This window comes from Panulirus ornatus, chromosome 2, assembly GCF_036320965.1.
Source record: "Panulirus ornatus isolate Po-2019 chromosome 2, ASM3632096v1, whole genome shotgun sequence".
Taxonomy (NCBI): Eukaryota; Metazoa; Arthropoda; class Malacostraca; order Decapoda; family Palinuridae; genus Panulirus; species Panulirus ornatus.
Genome location: NC_092225.1, coordinates 88918940 through 88935895, shown reverse-complemented (window position 1 = coordinate 88935895; position 16956 = coordinate 88918940). Strand labels below are relative to the sequence as shown.

Here is a 16956-nt window from a genome sequence, read left to right as displayed (position 1 = left end):
AAATTGAGTGGGAGATGTATAAAAGAAAGAGACAGGAGGTCAAGAGAAAGGTGGAAGAGGTGAAAAAGAGGGCAAATGAGAGTTGGGGTGAGAGAGTATCATTAAATTTTAAGGGAGAATAAAAAGATGTTCTGGAAGGAGGTAAATAAAGTGCGTAAGACAAGGGAGCAAATGGGAACTTCAGTGAAGGGCGCAAATGGGGAGATGATAACAAGTAGTGGTGATGTGAGAAGGAGATGGAGTGAGTATTTTGAAGGTTTGTTGAATGTGTGTGATGATAGAGTGGCAGATATAGGGTGTTTTGGTCGAGGTGGTGTGCAAAGTGAGAGGGTTAGGGAAAATGATTTGGTAAACAGAGAAGAGGTAGTAATAGCTTTGCGGAAGATGAAAGCCGGCAAGGCAGCAGGTTTGGATGGTATTGCAGTGGAATTTATTAAAAAAGGGGATGACTGTATTGTTGACTGGTTGGTAAGGTTATTTAATGTATGTATGATCATGGTGGGGTTTGCCTGAGGATTGGCGGAATGCGTGCATAGTGCCATTGTACAAAGGCAAAGGGGATTAAGAGTGAGTGCTCAAATTACAGAGGTATAAGTTTGTTGAGTTTTTCCTGGTAAATTATATGGGAGGGTATTGATTGAGAGGGTGAAGGCATGTACAGAGCATCAGATTGGGGAAGGCAGTGTGGTTTCAGAAGTGGTAGAGGATGTGTGGATCAGGTGTTTGCTTTGAAGTTTTTTTTTTTTTTTTTTTTTTTTTTTTATCCCTTTGTCGCTGTCTCCCGCGTTTGCGAGGTAGCACAGGAAAAACAGACAATAGAAATGGCCCAACCCCCCCATACACATGTACATAACACGTCCACACACGGAAATATACATACCTACACGCTTTCCATGGTTTACCCCGGACGCTTCACATGCCTTGATTCAATCCACTGACAGAACGTCAACCCCTGTATACCACATCGCTCCAATTCACTCTATTCCTTGCCCTCCTTTCACCCTCCTGCATGTTCAGGCCCCGATCACACAAAATCCTTTTCACTCCATCTTTCCACCTCCAATTTGGTCTCCCTCTTCTCCTCGTTCCCTCCACCTCCGACACATATATCCTCTTGGTCAATCTTTCCTCACTCATTCTCTCCATGTGCCCAAACCATTTCAAAACACCCTCTTCTGCTCTCTCAACCACGCTCTTTTTATTTCCACACATCTCTCTTACCCTTACGTTACTTACTCGGTCAAACCACCTCACACCACACATTGTCCTCAAACATCTCATTTCCAGCACATCCATCCTCCTGCGCACAACTCTATCCATAGCCCACGCCTCGCAACCATACAACATTGTTGGAACTACTATTCCTTCAAACATACCCATTTTTGCTTTCCGGGATAATGTTCTCGACTTCCACACATTTTTCAAGGCTCCCAAAATTTTCGCCCCCTCCCCCACCCTATGATCCACTTCTGCTTCCATGGTTCCATCCGCTGACAGATCCACTCCCAGATATCTAAAACACTTCACTTCCTCCAGTTTTTCACCATTCAAACTCACCTCCCAATTGACTTGACCCTCAACCCTACTGTACCTAACAACCTTGCTCTTATTCACATTTACTCTTAACTTTCTTCTTCCACACACTTTACCAAACTCCGTCACCAGCTTCTGCAGTTTCTCACATGAATCCGCCACCAGCGCTGTATCATCAGCGAACAACAACTGACTCACTTCCCAAGCTCTCTCATCCCCAACAGACTTCATACTTGCCCCTCTTTCCAAGACTCTTGCATTTACCTCCCTAACAACCCCATCCATAAACAAATTAAACAACCATGGAGACATCACACACCCCTGCCGCAAACCTACATTCACTGAGAACCAATCACTTTCCTCTCTTCCTACACGTACACATGCCTTACATCCTCGATAAAAACTTTTCACTGCTTCTAACAACTTGCCTCCCACACCATATATTCTTAATACCTTCCACAGAGCATCTCTATCAACTCTATCATATGCCTTCTCCAGATCCATAAATGCTACATACAAATCCATTTGCTTTTCTAAGTATTTCTCACATACATTCTTCAAAGCAAACACCTGATCCACACATCCTCTACCACTTCTGAAACCACACTGCTCTTCCCCAATCTGATGCTCTGTACATGCCTTCACCCTCTCAATCAATACCCTCCCATATAATTTACCAGGAATACTCAACAAACTTATACCTCTGTAATTTGAGCACTCACTCTTATCCCCTTTGCCTTTGTACAATGGCACTATGCACGCATTCCGCCAATCCTCAGGCACCTCACCATGAGTCATACATACATTAAATAACCTTACCAACCAGTCAACAATACAGTCACCCCCTTTTTTAATAAATTCCACTGCAATACCATCCAAACCTGCTGCCTTGCCGGCTTTCATCTTCCGCAAAGCTTTTACTACCTCTTCTCTGTTTACCAAATCATTTTCCCTAACCCTCTCACTTTGCACACCACCTCGACCCAAACACCCTATATCTGCCACTCTGTCATCAGACACATTCAACAAACCTTCAAAATACTCATTCCATCTCCTTCTCACATCACCACTACTTGATATCACCTCCCCATTTACGCCCTTCACTGAAGTTCCCATTTGCTCCCTTGTCTTACGCACCCTATTTACCTCCTTCCAGAACATCTTTTTATTCTCCCTAAAATTTACTGATAGTCTCTCACCCCAACTCTCATTTGCCCTTTTTTTCACCTCTTGCACCTTTCTCTTGACCTCCTGTCTCTTTCTTTTATACTTCTCCCACTCAATTGCATTTTTTCCCTGCAAAAATCGTCCAAATGCCTCTCTCTTCTCTTTCACTAATACTCTTACTTCTTCATCCCACCACTCACTACCCTTTCTAAACAGCCCACCTCCCACTCTTCTCATGCCACAAGCATCTTTTGCGCAATCCATCACTGATTCCCTAAATACATCCCATTCCTCCCCCACTCCTCTTACTTCCATTGTTCTCACCTTTTTCCATTCTGTACACAGTCTCTCCTGATACTTCTTCACACAGGTCTCCTTCCCAAGCTCACTTACTCTCACCACCTTCTTCACCCCAACATTCACTCTTCTTTTCTGAAAACCCATACTAATCTTCACCTTAGCCTTAGCTTTGAAGAATGTATGTGAGAAATACTTAGAAAAGCAAATGGATTTATATGTAGCATTTATGGATCTGGAGAAGGCATATGATAGAGTTGATAGAGATGCTCTGTGGAAGGTATTAAGAATATATGGTGTGGGAGGCAAGTTGTTAGAAGCAGTGAAAAGTTTTTATCAAGGATGTAAGGCATGTGTACGTGTAGGAAGAGAGGAAAGTGATTGGTTCTCAGTGAATGTAGGTTTGCGGCAGGGGTGTGTGATGTCTCCATGGTTGTTTAATTTGTTTATGGATGGGGTTGTTAGGGAGGTGAATGCAAGAGTTTTAGAAAGAGGGGCAAGTATGAAGTCTGTTGGGGATGAGAGAGCTTGGGAAGTGAGTCAGTTGTTGTTCGCTGATGATACAGCGCTGGTGGCTGATTCATGTGAGAAACTGCAGAAGCTGGTGACTGAGTTTGGTAAAGTGTGTGAAAGAAGAAAGTTAAGAGTAAATGTGAATAAGAGCAAGGTAATTAGGTACAGTAGGGTTGAGGGTCCAGTCAATTGGGAGGTAAGTTTGAATGGAGAAAACCTGGAGGAAGTAAAGTGTTTTAGATATCTTGGAGTGGATCTGGCAGCGGATGGAACCATGGAAGCGGAAGTGGATCATAGGGTGGGGGAGGGGGCGAAAATCCTGGGAGCCTTGAAGAATGTGTGGAAGTCGAGAACATTATCTCGGAAAACAAAAATGGGTATGTTTGAAGGAATAGTGGTTCCAACAATGTTGTATGGTTGCGAGGCGTGGGCTATGGATAGAGTTGTGCGCAGGAGGATGGATGTGCTGGAAATGAGATGTTTGAGGACAATGTGTGGTGTGAGGTGGTTTGATCGAGTAAGTAATGTAAGGGTAAGAGAGATGTGTGGAAATAAAAAGATCGTGGTTGAGAGAGCAGAAGAGGGTGTTTTGAAATGGTTTGGGCACATGGAGAGAATGAGTGAGGAAAGATTGACCAAGAGGATATATGTGTCGGAGGTGGAGGGAACGAGGAGAAGAGGGAGACCAAATTGGAGGTGGAAAGATGGAGTGAAAAAGATTTTGTGTGATCGGGGCCTGAACATGCAGGAGGGTGAAAGGAGGGCAAGGAATAGAGTGAATTGGATCGATGTGGTATACCAGGGTTGACGTGCTGTCAGTGGATTGAATCCGGGCAAGTGAAGCGTCTGGGGTAAACCATGGAAAGCTGTGTAGGTATGTGTATTTGCGTGTGTGGACGTATGTATATACATGTGTATGGGGGTGGGTTGGGCCATTTCTTTCGTCTGTTTCCATGCGCTACCTCGCAAACGCGGGAGACAGCAGCAAAAAAAAAAAAAAAAAATATGAATAAACAATAGTATATGGATCTGGAGAAGGCATATGATAGAGTTGATAGAGATGCTCTGTGGAAGGTATTAAGAATATATGGTGTGGGAGGCAAGTTGTTAGAAGCAGTGAAAAGTGTTTATCGAGGATGTAAGGCATGTGTACGTGTAGGAAGAGAGGAAAGTGATTGGTTCTCAGTGAATGTAGGTTTGCGGCAGGGGTGTGTGATGTCTCCATGGTTGTTTAATTTGTTTATGGATGGGGTTGTTTGGGAGGTGAATGCAAGAGTTTTGGAAAGAGGGGCAAGTATGAAGTCTGTTGTGGATGAGGGAGCTTGGGAAGTGAGTCAGTTGTTGTTCGCTGATGATACAGCGCTGGTGGCAGATTCATGTGAGAAACTGCAGAAGCTGGTGACTGAGTTTGGTAAAGTGTGTGAAAGAAGAAAGTTAAGAGTAAATGTGAATAAGAGCAAGGTTATTAGATACAGTAGGGTTGAGGGTCAAGTCAATTGGGAGGTAAGTTTGAATGGAGAAAAACTGGAGGAAGTAAAGTGTTTTAGATATCTGGGAGTGGATCTGGCAGCGGATGGAACCATGGAAGCGGAAGTGAATCATAGGGTGGGGGAGGGGGCGAAAATCCTGGGAGCCTTGAAGAATGTGTGGAAGTCGAGAACATTATCTCGGAAAGCAAAAATGGGTATGTTTGAAGGAATAGTGGTTCCAACAATGTTGTATGGTTGCGAGGCGTGGGCTATGGATAGAGTTGTGCGCAGGAGGGTGGATGTGCTGGAAATGAGATGTTTGAGGACAATGTGTGGTGTGAGGTGGTTTGATCGAGTAAGTAATGTAAGGGTAAGAGAGATGTGTGGAAATAAAAAGATCGTGGCTGAGAGAGCAGAAGAGGGTGTTTTGAAATGGTTTGGGCATATGGAGAGAATGAGTGAGGAAAGATTGACCAAGAGGGTATATGTGTCGGAGGTGGAGGGAATGAGGAGAAGTGGGAGACCAAATTGGAGGTGGAAATATGGAGTGAAAAAGATTTTGAGTGATCGGGGCCTGAACATGCAGGAGGGTGAAAGGCGTTCAAGGAATAGAGTGAATTGGATCGATGTGGTATACCGTGGTTGACGTGCTGTCGGTGGATTGAATCAGGGCATGTGAAGCGTCTGGGGTAAACCATGGAAAGTTGTGTGGGGCCTGGATGTGGAAAGGGAGCTGTGGTTTCGGGCATTATTGCATGACAGCTGGAGACTGAGTGTGAACGAATGGGGCCTTTGTTATCTTTTCCTAGCGCTACCTCGCACACATGAGGGGGGAGGGGGATGGTATTCCATGTGTGGCGAGGTGGCGATGGGAGTGAATAAAGGCAGACAGTGTGAATTGTGTGCATGGGTATATATGTATGTGTCTGTGTGTGTATATATATATATGTGTACATTGAGATGTATAGGTATGTATATTTGCGTGTGTGGACGTGTGTGTATATACATGTGTATGGGGGTGGGTTGGGCCAGTTCTTTCTTCTGTTTCCTTGCGCTACCTCGCAAATGTGGGAGACAGCGACAAAGCAAAAGTAAAGAAAAAAAAATAATAGTGTATTAAAGAGAAAATTGATATAAACATTCATTAACAGTAGAGTATGAGGAAAATCACAGAGTTGAAATGGAAGGCAATTAAAATGCAGGAGGGAAAGGAAAAGATGATCAACGTAGAGATGGAATTAAATGTGTAGGAAGATATGAACTGAGATGGAGAATGTGTAATGTTAACCAAAGAAGGAATTGAGGGAACATATTGTCTTGAAAACAGTTGGAAAAAAATGGAAATCAGTGTAAAGGCCACATAGACAAAACTGAAGAAGGCAAAACATGATAATAGAAATGACATAGCTTGTGACAGAGAAGCAGCCTATAATGATGGCATGAATCAACTTTGGCAAGAATTTGGAAAACAAGACAAATCAAAAACAAGTAAACAAGATGGAATAAGAACCTGAACGGTTAACTGCCAGATTTAATGCTGAATTTCTCCAGAACAGTGGAACACTTTATTAGAGAACCAAATAGCAATGGGAATAAAACATCATTGAAAACACACAACATGATTGTGACAAAGAACATCCCTATGAAACAGAAATTAACTAACTAATCATAACATGTGTGAGAGGAGGTGTTTTCAATTATTTAAGTTTTAATAGTGAACAGATGAAGTGGGAAGATGTAACCAGTGAGATGTCTTCAACACATTGGGAAACCTTGCTAATACCAAAATAGAGGAATGTGTAAATGACATGAGCACTTTGGTACTTCAAACATGCAAGAGACATACGCCAGTTAGAAGAAAGGAGAAAAGGTCTAGGATTGACTAAGGAAGACGAGCACTTATACAAAAGGTGAAAAAGAACTGCAGACGTACTAAAGAAACTAATGCTTATCCAGCAAAAGAAAAAGCCATGAAGTGAATTATCAGACATAGACCATGAACTTGAGAATGTCAAATGAAACAGTGGTATTGTTACAGACAACTGGCAGGAGATGATTTAGATTCTAAAAAGGCAACATGAATTAGTATTCAGCATACCAAAAATTGCATTAAAGATAGATGACCTAATATACTTCTTTCTAGACACTAATCCCCATGTGTACACATAGCAGATATCTACACATCTTAATAGATTTGGATATTGCCATTGAGATTATTCCTATATGCTGAGCCCCAGGCCTGGACTCTTGGAACTCAGTCTTCATAAAGAAATGCAGCACCTTTAGCACATGCACTGAATATCCTCTGAAAAAAGTCTAGAATCTGGCATCATTCCTGAGAGTCTAAAACTGACTCACATCACCCAGCTCCTCAAAGGTGGAAGCCAGGCTGTCCAAAATCCTATCAACTGATAATATTAACATCATCAAAATCTTTAAAAGAGTTCTAAGGGCAAGCTGATGGAACTTTTGGAAGTGAACAGCGCACACACAACTCAGCACAACTTGGTGTCAGGGTAGGGAGATCTTGCCTCTGTCAGTTGCTTGACCATTATGAGAGGATTATTGAAGCTCTGAAAAACAAAGACAATGCTCAAGTGTTTTATACAAACTTCACAAAAGCTTTTGACAAATGTGACAAAATGTAAAAGATGGAGGAAACTGAAAAAATTGGGTAATGGACTTGTAACCTTTTTAAATGATAGATCACAACATGTAAACAATGCCATCTCCTGAGCATCTATGGTAAAAAGCTCAGTCCCCTAAGGAACTGTACTTGCACCCCTTCTATTCTTCGTTCTTATATCTAACATTGACTTGAACATGAGTAACAGTTTCAGATCATCCTTTGTAGATGATATAAGAATAACTGGGCAACCGATAACACCTTGCTTTAGATGGAGGTAACTTTCAACTTCTTTGGTATGGGAAAATGACGGAATCAAAAACAACACAGAATATTGGGCAGACACAGGTGCTACCATAAACCAGTTTGATAATGCTAAAGACCTGGAGTAATGATGTGTAACAACCTAACCCTCAGTGAACACAACAGAACAACGGTTGTCTCATGCAGAATAATGGCAGTGGATCCTGTGGACCTGCAACAAGAGAATAAATATCAGTGTTGAAAGTATTCAAAGCTCTAATTCTTTTACAAATTGAATAGTATTGTGTCCTAACATCACCTTACAATATCATTGCAGAATTAGAAAATGTTGAGTTCTTTTGCAGCCCATTGCAGTAAAGGACCTAAAATCCTGGGAATGGCTGAAATTTCTATGGCTATACTCCTTGGAGAGCAGACAGGAGAGGTATATCAACATTCAAACATAGAAAATCCTGGAAGGTTTGGTTCCCAACTTACTGTCTGTCTTTATCTTTAACACCTTTTCCCATGTGGAACTCCTTCAGGAGGGTGGCCCTGACAATAGTGTCTCCATAACTAGTGAACTCCAGTACTGCATCATAGCCTTTAATGCTTCACCCATAATAGGCCATTGGCAAAGAGCAACTCTAGAGCAATGTTTTGCAAAAGTTCCTGCCTGATGTTCTTACCAGCTGTGTCTTCCTAATTCTCCTGTTCAGCTAATATTCCTTCCTATTACTTTTGTTTATGGATGGGGTTGTTAGGGAGGTGAATGCAAGAGTTTTGGAAAGAGGGGCAAGTATGAAGTCTGTTGTGGATGAAAGAGCTTGGGAAGTGAGTCAGTTGTTGTTCGCTGATGATACAGTGCTGGTGGCTGATTCATGTGAGAAACTGCAGAAGCTGGTGACTGAGTTTGGTAAAGTGTGTGAAAGAAGAAAGTTAAGAGTAAATGTGAATAAGAGCAAGGTTATTAGGTACAGTAGGGATGAGGGTCAAGTCAATTGGGAGGTAAGTTTGAATGGAGAAAAACTGGAGGAAGTAAAGTGTTTTAGATATCTGGGAGTGGATCTGGCAGCGGATGGAACCATGGAAGCGGAAGTGACTCATAGGGTGGGGGAGGGGGCGAAAATCCTGGGAGCCTTGAAGAATGTGTGGAAGTCGAGAACATTATCTCGGAAAGCAAAAATGGGTATGTTTGAAGGAATAGTGGTTCCAACAATGTTGTATAGTTGCGAGGCGTGGGCTATGGATAGAGTTGTGCGCAGGAGGGTGGATGTGCTGGAAATGAGATGTTTGAGGACAGTGTGTGGTGTGAGGTGGTTTGATCGAGTAAGTAATGTAAAGGTAAGAGAGATGTGTGGAAATAAAAAGAGCGTGGTTGAGAGAGCAGAAGAGGGTGTTTTGAAATGGTTTGGGCACATGGAGAGAATGAGTGAGGAAAGATTGACCAAGAGGATATATGTGTCGGAGGTGGAGGGAACGAGGAGAAGTGGGAGACCAAATTGGAGGTGGAAAGATGGAGTGAAAAAGATTTTGAGTGATCGGGGCCTGAACATGCAGGAGGGTGAAAGGCGTTCAAGGAATAGAGTGAATTGGATCGATGTGGTATACCGGGGTTGACGTGCTGTCGGTGGATTGAATCAGGGCATGTGAAGCGTCTGGGGTAAACCATGGAAAGTTGTGTGGGGCCTGGATGTGGAAAGGGAGCTGTGGTTTCGGGCATTATTGCATGACAGCTAGAGACTGAATGTGAACGAATGGGGCCTTTGTTGTCTTTTCCTAGCGCTACCTCGCACACATGAGGGGGAGGGGGATGGTATTCCATGTGTGGCGAGGTGGCGATGGGAATGAATAAAGGCAGACAGTGTGAATTGTGTGCATGGGTATATATGTATGTGTCTGTGTGTGTATATATATGTGTACATTGAGATGTATAGGTATGTATATTTGCGTATGTGGACGTGTATGTATATACATGTGTATGTGGGTGGGTTGGGCCATTTCTTTCGTCTGTTTCCTTGCGCTACCTCGCAAACGCGGGAGACAGCGACAAAGCAAAATAAATAAATAAATATATTACTTTTCCCTAAAGTTTCTACCTAATGCTTCTTCCTAAATTTTCTTACCTACAACTTCTGTCTATTTCTCCTACCATTTTGCCAAAGGCAGTGCTAACACATTGTGCTCGCAGCAGGAAAATTTAGAGTTATCAAGAATGAGGTCTGTGATTTGTGGTGTCAAATGTTATGTATGGCAAGGAGAGATACATTTGGAAGTAACACCTTGCTGGCAGGATAGGCACAGAAGACTGTAATATTCATCCTCTGAAATCCTAAGGTGCAGTATGCACAGAAATAGAGAACAGCTTAAACATCTTTGGACCAAGATTCTTCATCACCTTGCCTGCTACCATTAGAAAGAGGATCAGATACATAGCAGAGAATTTTAAGAGTGCAATGGACAAGTACGTACAGACTCTTATCAAATTAATCAAGAATATTTAATGGTTTCAGAAGTGGTAGAGGATGTGTGGATCAGGTGTTTGCTTTGAAGAATGTATATGAGAAATACTTAGAAAAACAGATGGATTTGTATGTAGCATTTATGGATGTGGAGAAGGCATATGATAGGGTTGATAGAGATGCTTTTTAGAAGATATTAAAAGTATATTGTGTGGGAGGTAAGTTGCTAGAAGTAGTGAAAAATTATTACCAAGGATGTAAGGCATGTGTACGAGTAGAAAGAGAGGAAAGTGATTGGTTCCCAGTGAATGTCAGTTTGCGACAGGGGTGCATGATGTCTCCACGGTTGTTTGATTTGTTTATGGATGGGATGGTTAGGGTGGTAAATGCAAGAATTTTGGAGAGAGGGGCAAGTATGCAGTCTATTGTGGATGAGAGGGCTTGGGAAGTGAGTCAGTTGTTGTTCGCTGATGATACAGCGCTGGTGGCTGCTTCAGGTGAGAAACTGCAGAAGTTGGTGAGTGAGTTTGGTGAAGTTTTTGTAAGAAGAAAGCTGAGAGTAAATGTGAATAAGAGCAAGGTTATTAGGTTCAGTAGGGTTGTGGGACAAGTTAATTGGGAGGTAAGTTTGAACGGAGAAAAACTGGAGGAAGTGAAGGGGTTTAGATATCTGGGAGTTTATTTAGCAACACATGGAACCATCGAAGCGGAAGAGTCACATGATGGGGGAGGGGGCGAAGGTTCTGGGAGCGTTGAAGAATGTGTGGAAGGCAAGAACATTATCTTGGAGAACAAAAATGGGTATGTTTGAAGGAATAGTGGTTCCAACAATGTTATATGGTTGTGAGGCATGGGCTATGGATAGGGTTGTGTGGAGGAGGGTGGAGGTGTTGGAAATGAAATGTTCGAGGACAATATGTGGTGTGAGGTGATTTGATTGAGTAAGTAATGAAAGGGTGAGAGAGATGTGTGGTAATAAATAGAGTGTGGTTGAGAGAGCAGAAGAGAGTGTGTTGATAGAGAGAATGGGTGAGGAAAGATTGACAAAGATGATATATGTGTCAGAGGTAGAGGGAACGAGGAGAAGTGGGAGACCAAATTGGAGTTGGAAGGATAGAGTGAAAAAGATTTTGAGCAATCGGGGCCTGAACATACAGGAGGGTGAAAGGCGTGCAAGGAATAGAGTGAATTGGAACGATATGGTATACTGGGGTGGACGTGCTGTTAAATGGATTGAATCAGGGCATATGAAGCGTATGGGGTAAACCATGGAAAGTTTTGTGGGGTGTGGATGTGGAAAGGGAGCTGTGGATTTGGTGCATTACACATGACAGCTAGAGACATGATGTGAGGGAATGTGGTCTTTTCTTTGTCTTTCCCTAGTGCTGCCTTATGGGGGGGAATGCTGTTATCATGTGTGGTGGGGTGGCGATGGGAGGTAGCACTTGGAAAAGACAAAAAAGGCCATATTTGTTCAGACTCAGTCTCTGTCTGTCATATGTAATGCACCAAAACCACAGCTCCCTCTCCACACCCAGTAAACAGAATATTATCAAGTGTGATGGAAGCCTAACTTTATTTCATCAAGGGTGCAGGTGTTCAGGGAGTAGTGAAAATATCTCTGGAAATACCCCCAGTTTCACCTGGAGTCACTTGAATGGACTCCCAGTCAGAAATGGGGCTTGCAAGAGGTGCAAGCTACTCTTTCCACCTTCATGCTGCTCAGTCATTTTCAGCAGAGGTGTTTCCTGGACTTAATTAGCACATGCAACACTGGGAGGTGAGTTTGAATGGAGAAAAACTGGAGGAAGTTAAGTGTTTTAGATATCTGGGAGTGGATCTGTCAGTGGATGGAACCATGGAAGCGGAAGTGGATCATAGGGTGGGGGAGGGGGCGAAAATTTTGGGAGCCTTGAAAAATGTGTGGAAGTCGAGAACATTATCTCGGAAAGCAAAAATGGGTATGTTTGAAGGAATAGTGGTTCCAACAATGTTGTATGGTTGCGAGGCGTGGGCTATGGATAGAGTTGTGCGCAGGAGGATGGATGTGCTGGAAATGAGATGTTTGAGGACAGTGTGTGGTGTGAGGTGGTTTGATCGAGTAAGTAACGTAAGGGTAAGAGAGATGTGTGGAAATAAAAAGAGCGTGGTTGAGAGAGCAGAAGAGGGTGTTTTGAAATGGTTTGGGCACATGGAGAGAATGAGTGAGGAAAGATTGACCAAGAGGATATATGTGTCGGAGGTGGAGGGAACGAGGAGAAGAGGGAGACCAAATTGGAGGTGGAAAGATGGAGTGAAAAAGATTTTGTGTGATCGGGGCCTGAACATGCAGGAGGGTGAAAGGAGGGCAAGGAATAGAGTGAATTGGAGCGATGTGGTATACAGGGGTTGACGTGCTGTCAGTGGAGTGAATCAAGGCATGTGAAGCGTCTGGGGTAAACCATGGAAAGCTGTGTAGGTATGTATATTTGCGTGTGTGGACGTGTGTATGTACATGTGTATGGGGGGGGTTGGGCCATTTCTTTCGTCTGTTTCCTTGCGCTACCTCGCAAACGCGGGAGACAGCGACAAAGTATAAAAAAAAAAAAAAAAAAAAAAAAACTGATACTACTCTTATTTCTGTGATTTAATGCAAAAAGATAGGCTTTTGTTCCCTGAAAGAAACTGCAGTTGCTTGAGAAAATGGGTACCATCTTTGTTAACCAGTCAGATGCTTCTCTTAAGATTGGTGGGCAGTGACTTTGCTGTATCTTGTTTCATCTTGAGATTCAGCTTGAATATTCTTTGTTGGTGTAAATGCACAAAAATAATATTTCACCCTTGAATTATTGTAAATCAGTGTTAAACTATGTATTTTTTCACAGAGAGAAAGAGAGAATATTGTACATTAGTACTACAGGTACATCATCGATTTTCCAGCTCTCTTGGTTCCAAAGCCTTGCCGGATTATCCATTTTGCCGGACCAACCGTGGTCATTTAAAAATAATTCATCAACACATCTCTAACCCACTAATTATACATCTCCCATGTGTCTTAAAGTATACCATGAACTGCTAGAAATTTAGATTAAACAAATATTGAATGTTTGAGCACCCTAAGATGGTAAGTCTGTCCTTAGATTGTTTGAATCCTGTGGGGTCTTCTTTGTCTTCTGTTGTTAGTGTTTTCCTAGGTGCGCATCGCCAGAATAATGCAGTTTCGTCTGCATTATACACATGCTCAGGACTGAGGTGCTCATCAGCTACGAGTTTGGCAAATTTGTGCACATACCTGGCAGCTCCTTTGTGGTTGGCAGACCGCTTTACTCTGCACACTAAATTTATTCATGGAAATTCCATGATGCTTCTTGAATCTTTGAAGCCATCCTTCTCTATAGTCATGTTCAAGTTGTAATTTAAGTTCTTTATGGAACAACTTAGCCTGGTCCATTATCATACTACCTGACAAGTTCACTCCGACACTCTCGAAACCATTCCATCATCACTCGATTGTACTCGATACTCTTACCATCTTTCGTAGTTTTTCTAATTGTCATTTGCTTCATGGAATGGCTGTCTGCATAGAATTTCATTATTTTTTACCTTTGCTTCTTTATACCAAAAACAATTGATGAACTGATAATACTGTAGATGTCACATAACTTATGCACCAAAAAACCACGGTCCATTTTTTCAATTTCTACTTTATCTTGGATCGATATGGAGTGGTGGTTACGTTTGACACCATGACTGACACTTTGTCTTAGAAGCCGTAGCTAGGGTTAAAATTAAGCAAAATAAGCTAAGAATCTCACAGAATTGTGGTATCACCACCAACAAATGCTGTGTAAAGAATGTAAATAAGTGCGCCCTACACACAACACCATCTATGGCCGCCTGGTAAACTAGTCTGGTGGCCGTGGTAATTTCAAGTTCCCTCATGTAATTTTGTTTGGACTGAAGGAGATGCCAAACCATCTGTTGCTGGAAATTTTGTGGTGTACCTGTATAAAGAGAAAATGCACCAAGGTGATGTGCAACAGGCTGTCACATGTTTTTTTAATGCCAAGTATCTTGGAATGGAGTGAGGAACTAAAGGACAATTTTTTTACATACCAAGCTCAGTCTGTTGTGGGGGTTAACTGCAGTAGTTTTCTTTTGGACATGTAGAAAAATGGTACAGTGGTCAGGCACAGACTCTTTGTGACGGCAGGCTTTATGAGAAATGGAAGAGTGACCAAAGTGAAGGATTTCTAAAACTTTTTTTTAGGTACAGTAGAAGGGATTCCTATCATGATCGACGACGACGCTCACCTGATAGGGATAGAGATCGATATCGCAGAAGTGGTGGCAGAAATGAGAGGGATGTGAGAGAGGATAGATCTTCTGATTCTCCAAAGATGTCCAAAGAGCAGCGAAGACAGCTGTTTGAATTGAAGGTAAGAATGATTATGCTGTTAACTGTTTATGAATTGTTCATCGGTGGAAATTTGGGATGCAGAAGTTTCTTATGTTGTTTTTTAGAATAATGAATTATTAGTTTTTGGCTTAGGTTTGCATTGTGTTTATATGTTTTTGATGATTTGTTTGAAAATGCATCTGTACATGCTGTTTCCTGTAACTATGACCAGAAAACCCACTAACTTTTTCTCTCATTATCTTTCCACTCTGATTCTGTTATACATGGTGCCCCCTGACACAATCATGATTCTTTAATACTTTTTCATATTATACTATATTATTCCAATAAGTGAAATACTGCTTTTCTTCTAATCTTTATTTCCTCACTTCTTTATCTTTTACCCGTATTTAGAATTTGATGATGTACCTCATAGAGTTGCAAAGCCGATATAATCTGGTAATTCTTGTCTGTATTATCAAGAATCCTACAAGGGAAAAAAAATTAAAGTTGCTTTGAAAGCTCTGGTGAATGAAAAGAATTTTTTCTCGAGTGTGGAAGAAGCTTGTATAAAGGATGGCTTACCCCTATGCTGATATGTGAATGTGAAACCAAGGTCAAAAAGTATAAAGAGATGAAAGATTGAGATAGTATAGCTGAAATTATGTAGGAAGATAAGTAAAGAATGATGCAAGGAGGGTATGTAGAGGAACAAAATCAGTAGAATGGTGCATTATCGAAAATCTTTTAACCCTAAAAAGGCATATATGGTCCAGAAATTACATTGTTGTGAGTGAAAAAAAAAGTCTTTTCTGAAGTGATAGATAAGCAGAAGTTACAGAAATCACACAAAGTTACATTATTTTTATGTTGGCCTGGTCCAATGCTGTGTGGAGGGTGAAGCAGGATATGGATGATATGTTTGACAGTTCCTGATAAGAAAGATGTAATGATTTTTCTCTGTCGCTGTAGGGCTGCTTTCCACATTGTACTCTTATTTTGCACAAAGGCACAGAATTGTTGGTAAATAGCTTGAATGTGTTTTGGAATACTGCACAGTTCTCACTACATATAAGTGTGAAGACTGTAGCTGGTACATGTAGGGTGGATGTTGAAAGATTTATTTCTCCCACAAACTTATTTTCACTTTTATTTTATACCCAGATATTGTTGGATGTGAATAACATGAATATATTTAGAAATAGTACACAATTCACAATACAAATAAGTGCATGGATTGCGAGTGACTGGGTAAGGAATTATTCAGTGAGTTGTTCACCTCATAGATAAGGTCAAAACCTGAATATGGCTTTCAAATTTGGGCACTGCACCTGAAGAACACACACAACTAATAGAAAAGGTCCAGAGAACATCAAAGATGGTAGCAGAATTAAGAGAGATGAGTTACAGGGAAAGTCTAGAGGCTTTGAATTAGCCCACTTTGGAAGAGAGAAGAGTACGGGTTGACTTGATCACAACATTTTAAGATTTTAAAACAGATCATTGGACAGTGAACAATGAATGGTTTGAGAGATGTAGGGATAGAACACCCAGGGGATATAGCATGGATTAAGCAAGAAACATATCTTAAATAAAAAGATAGTGCAAGTACTGTTATGGTATAATAGTGGTGAATGAAAGGAATGAAATGACTGAAGACATTTTACAAAAATTTATGGAGTTATATGATAAAGATGTTTTAGAGATGGGGCTCAATGTGTGTAAAATTCACTCCTCTTACAATACAGTTGGTAATTACAGAAATGTCATTTAACACAACAGAGTCCCACTGTAGGAGAATAGTTAAGCACAAATGGCTGATTAAAAGAGATGGTGCTAGAATTAAAAGAGCTGAGTTAAAGGGAAAAGCTATAGATTTGAAATCTACACACTTTAAAAGAGAGAAGAGTGAGAGGTGACCTCATCACATTCTTCAAGTTTTTAAAACTGATCAGTGATTTCAGTGTGAACAATTGTTGGAGAAATGTAGGGAAAGACTAATCGGAGAACATAATGTGAAATTTGGCAATTAAGCTCATTAAAAACCATGAGGAAGTACTTTAATGATTTAAGAGTGGTGAATGAATTTAATGAAATGGATGAGGACATGGTAATGCAAACAGCATTCAGAAAGTTAAGAGGCTATATGAGAGAAAATGTTCATAAGATGGGGACCCCATGAGTGTAAAACTCCCTATATTCCCAGTGCTTTACAAATAGATAATTACATTTAAGAAGGATGTTGCAGGTGTTTTTCTTTCCAGACTT

General features: G+C 41.3%; 1 protein-coding gene across 5 annotated transcripts in view; it reads left to right on the top strand.

Annotated features, from left to right (window-relative positions):
• Set2 (SET domain containing 2) overlaps positions 1-16956 on the top strand; it is a 374507-nt gene that overhangs the window by 244815 nt on the left and 112736 nt on the right. For all 5 annotated transcript variants that reach the window (XM_071679446.1, XM_071679422.1, XM_071679430.1 and 2 more), the window contains one exon: positions 14560-14728. In XM_071679446.1, coding sequence (XP_071535547.1) covers positions 14560-14728 — 169 coding nt within the window. The remainder of the gene's footprint in view (positions 1-14559; positions 14729-16956) is intronic.